This window comes from Felis catus, chromosome X, assembly GCF_018350175.1.
Source record: "Felis catus isolate Fca126 chromosome X, F.catus_Fca126_mat1.0, whole genome shotgun sequence".
NCBI classification, from domain to species: Eukaryota; Metazoa; Chordata; class Mammalia; order Carnivora; family Felidae; genus Felis; species Felis catus.
In genome coordinates this window covers 32,919,664-32,923,776 of record NC_058386.1, presented here as the reverse complement: position 1 = coordinate 32,923,776, position 4,113 = coordinate 32,919,664, and the positions used below count along the sequence as shown (strand labels likewise).

The following is a 4,113-nucleotide window of genomic DNA, read 5'->3' as shown; positions in this document are numbered from 1 at the left end:
CTGTGATGAATTCTACACCATCTTTTTTTTTTCTTATAATTTCCCATGCACACCCACCCACATTCACCAGGGCCCCACCTCACACCACCCAACCCCCATCTGCCTATAGTTTAGAATGGGAAGATTAATTTTGCATTTTCCGTGGTCCCATGGAATAACTTCTTCTTTCATCTATGGAAATCCTGAGCTGTATGTGGATGAGGCATGGGTGGGTGGAGGGACTCCTGGATACCTGTTTTAAAATTTAAAAGGTTAGGGGTTTGCACACACGAATGAACCAGAGACCTTTATTTATTTAGGAACCAAATAACTTTATTGAAACCAAATAACTTCATTTATTTATGGCAAAACTGGAAGAAAAAAAAACTGGAACGTTTTGCAAGTGCAATACTGCAAAATGCATGCTCGGCATGGTGACCAGGGGAAGTCACCATGCACCCTGTGGCTATGGGAAGGCAGTCCCAACTCAGTTCTTGTCGCTGTTGCCCAGGGTGAGCTTGTCAAAGAGGTACTCTGCCAAGCCATCTTCCGGGGCCCCCATCTTGCGCAGGCTGGTGATGTAGCCCCCCAGCTCTTTGATGAACTTGACTTGCTCGTGCAGGTAGTTGGTCTCCAGGAAGCTGCACAGGTGGGCGTCGTTCTTGACGGTGGCCAGCTGGTGCAGGTCGAGCAGGCTCTGGTTCACGGTCTTCCCCAGATGAAAGGCGCACTCCATGGCCTTCAGGCCGCTCTCCCAGTTGTCGCGGTTAGGCTTCATGATGTTGTGGAGGCGGATGCGGCCCCCACGCTGGTTCTGCAGCTGCATCAGCTTCTCGACACGCTTCTTCTCCTCGTGGGACTGGCGCAGGAAGAACTTGGAGAAATTCTCCAGGGCCACGTCGGCGCGGTCGAAATAGAAAGCCATCGACAGGTACGCGTAGGAGGCGTAGAGCTCCAGGTTGATCTGGCAGTTGATGGCGGCCTCGCACTGCGGGTGGTAGTTCTGGCGCACTTGAGAGAACGGCGCGGTGGCCATGGCTGGCAGCACTGGCACCAAGACGAGGGCGAAGGTGACTCCGAAGCGAGGACTCCGGATTGGGCAGCGGCAAGGCCCAAGGCGGCGGCGGCGGCCTCGAAAATTGCCCAGCTTGAATGGCGAGAGGAGCCAGAGGCACTCAGTGGCAGCGGAGACCACTAGGCAGCGTCCGTTGGGCTCGGACGCGGCAGCAGCTCTGGGACAGGACCGGAGCTGGGGTCCGTTACAGGAAACGGAGGCGAGTTTCCGGTTTGGGGGAAGGGGATAAGGGGTGGGGCGGGGCCGCGCATGCTCTGTTCTAGGTTCAGTTGGAGCCTATGTGAGGCAGGGACACCCTGCGCTGAGCACCTGGTGTTTAAGTTTTTAATTTTGCGATAATATGTCTATTTCCCAAATACTTAATTTTGTTCTCCAATTCCTTCTACTGCAGCATGTTCTTATTTTATAAACCCACTGTCTTGCAAAATTCTAAGAATATGAATTTGAACTTTTTTGGTAAATTTCTATTTCTTGTAAAATATAAATACATGTGTTTGTCATCATCTTTTTTACTTTCTTGAAATACTTCAAACTTTGCACATTCATATTTAGCAATAAATGACTTATTTTATTAGCCTAGGTAATTAGCATGGGTCTGATTTACAGTCATGATGTCCATTTCACTAACAAGTTTCTCCTATGAATAGGGAGGATGGAGCATGTCAACCAGGGAGTGGTCTTCTCCTGTGGGAGTAGATGTCATGGAGCTTACAGGTAGGATAGATACTATCCCCAATGCCCAAGCATGGCATTTCTCTGACACCAAAAGGCTTGGGTAGATAGATCTTTCTTCTAGGTAGAAGTATTCTTTTGTTTTGTTTCATTTCTGCTTTGCAGGTCTTCAGTTGTCTAACGCCTATGCTAACTTGGTTTCCCTTTCTGTTCAAGTAACTCACTGTCATGGGAGTGTAGTTTAAAGAAGTCAAAGTGGTTCATTTGCCACTGTGGCTTTGTTCAATGCAAGGTTGGATGAAGGTCAGAGTGGGGGTAGGGGGGGTGGGGGGAAGATCTGTTGTTCAGAGATCAGCTCTTTAATCTCATAGTCCACCCAGGACCTCTGCTGGTCCTTGATTCTGTTCTTGAGCCTTCTTTGAGTGTGCTTGACTTTCTACTGCAGGTATTTTAACTTCTCTGGTGTTATCAGTCTGAAAGCAACTCCTGTTTCTATCTTCCAAGCATTCTTCACGACCTCTGGTTTGCTAACTATATTCATTCTGGCTTGTGTATGTGTACATAATTGTCTTTGAGTTTAGTCCACTCCCATTATTCAATTACCGCTCTTTACTTTTTAAAAATATGCTTATTTTTCAAATAATCAGTGCATTCACATAGCTCAAAAAACACACAGTTCTACTCTCTGTAGGCAACTGGTGGGGTTTACTTGTTATAGTTCTGACTTGTTATAGTCAGGGAAAAAAACGAAAAGAAGAAATAATGTTCATGTTTAGAAAAATCATAGAGACATAAAAGAAAGGAATCTTTAGAAACTTATTCTTTAGAAGCATATTATTTTTGAGTGCACATGGAGCATTTACCAAGACAGACCATACTCTGGGCCATACAACAAGTCTCAATAAACTTAAGTGGATTCAAATCATGCAAGATATGTTCTCTGACCACAATAGAATTAAACTAGAAATCACGAAGGTATCTTAAAAAAATCCCCAAATATTTGAAAACTAAGACATATACTTCTGAACAGTCCATAACTGAAAGAGACCAGGAAGTATTAAAAATTATTTGGAACTCCACGTGAGTAAAGCACAGCATATCAACATTTTTTGAGATGCAGCTAAAACCAATGCTTAGATGGAAATTTATAGCACTAAATGCCTGTTTTGGGAAAGAGTAAAAGTCTCAAATAAGTTATCTAACTTCCCACCTTAAAAATCCAAAAGAATGAAGAACAAGATAAGTCCAATTAGGCAGAAGTAAGAAAGAGTTTGTCACAAGTCAGGAAATATTTTGTAGCCTGGGACAAAACCAAAATGTTGAGAACTTTGAATAAAGCAAGGGTAAAGCATGTATACTCTTATTAGGCATTGGCCCTATGGAGAGGCCAGCAGGTCAGCTATGGGGTCTGTGGGTGGGCTGGTCATTTGGAATATAGGTCTAGATGAGAAATCTCTTTATACTGTATGGTGCCAAAGGATGCTGGATCAAAGCCATGGGGCAGAATGAGGCTTCTTGATAGGTTCCTGGCCAGGGTAAATTAAGGTGGCTACCCAAGGCTTTGTCCTTTGAATGACTTGTACCTGTATGCCTAGAACCAAGTGACTGAACAAGAAGAGCCAATTCAAAATCAAATGTTCTTTTTGTCAGTTGCCTTCCTAACTTCCTGCCCCTAGGAAACAAGATGGATATCCAACAAGCAGGCTAAAATTGCCCTTGAATAAGAATACTCCTTTCTAGACTTTCCTTGATATTTTTTTAAAATTTGTTTTTATCTGTGTCACAGTGTTCAGAGAGAGAGAGGAGAATTATCAACATGATTTCACTGGGCTCTGTGCTGGCCCACTCACTGGAGAGTAACTACATATTTATATTTAAAAAGTGAAAAAGAATAGATAAGTGCTACTGCTCTATAGAGGTGGAATGTTGGTTTCTTCTCAGGCCAAGTTTGGCACCGAGTATGAGTTTAAAAGAGGTATGGTGGTGATGGTGGTGGTCATAGTCGTGGTTTAGCGCTGGCACGCGTGAATGCGTGTGTGTAGGACAGAGTCACTTTGTTCTCTTTTGACAAAATGGAGTCCAGAGAGCTCTAGAGAGTTCAATTCAACTGTCTTAAGACCTGTGATAAGGCCACAGAATTTAGTTAACAAGTCAAAATTACTTAGAGATTAATCATATGTGCCCATCATAGCTGAGAGTACGTTTGCCTTTCTTTCAGTCTCTCTCCTTCATTCTTAGTTTCACTCTCTTTCTCTTTAGTGAGTAACTAGAGATCCAGAAAATGGCATGATTTGAGGAAAAATGGAGAACTATTTATTTAGCAAGAGAACAACCTAGGGAAAGTGGAAAATTTTTTTTTAATATGAAATTTATTGCCAAATTGGTTT

The 4,113-nt window shown here is 43.4% G+C and overlaps 1 protein-coding gene across 1 annotated transcript; it reads right to left on the bottom strand.

The window, feature by feature from the left end:
- Positions 1 to 290: 290 nt before the first annotated feature.
- On the bottom strand, positions 291 to 1,265 carry LOC101082471 (ferritin heavy chain-like). The gene has a single exon (XM_045050619.1). It carries the CDS (start codon positions 1,013 to 1,015, stop codon positions 467 to 469), a length of 549 nt encoding a protein of 182 aa, XP_044906554.1. The 5' UTR covers positions 1,016 to 1,265; the 3' UTR covers positions 291 to 466.
- Positions 1,266 to 4,113: the final 2,848 nt, after the last annotated feature.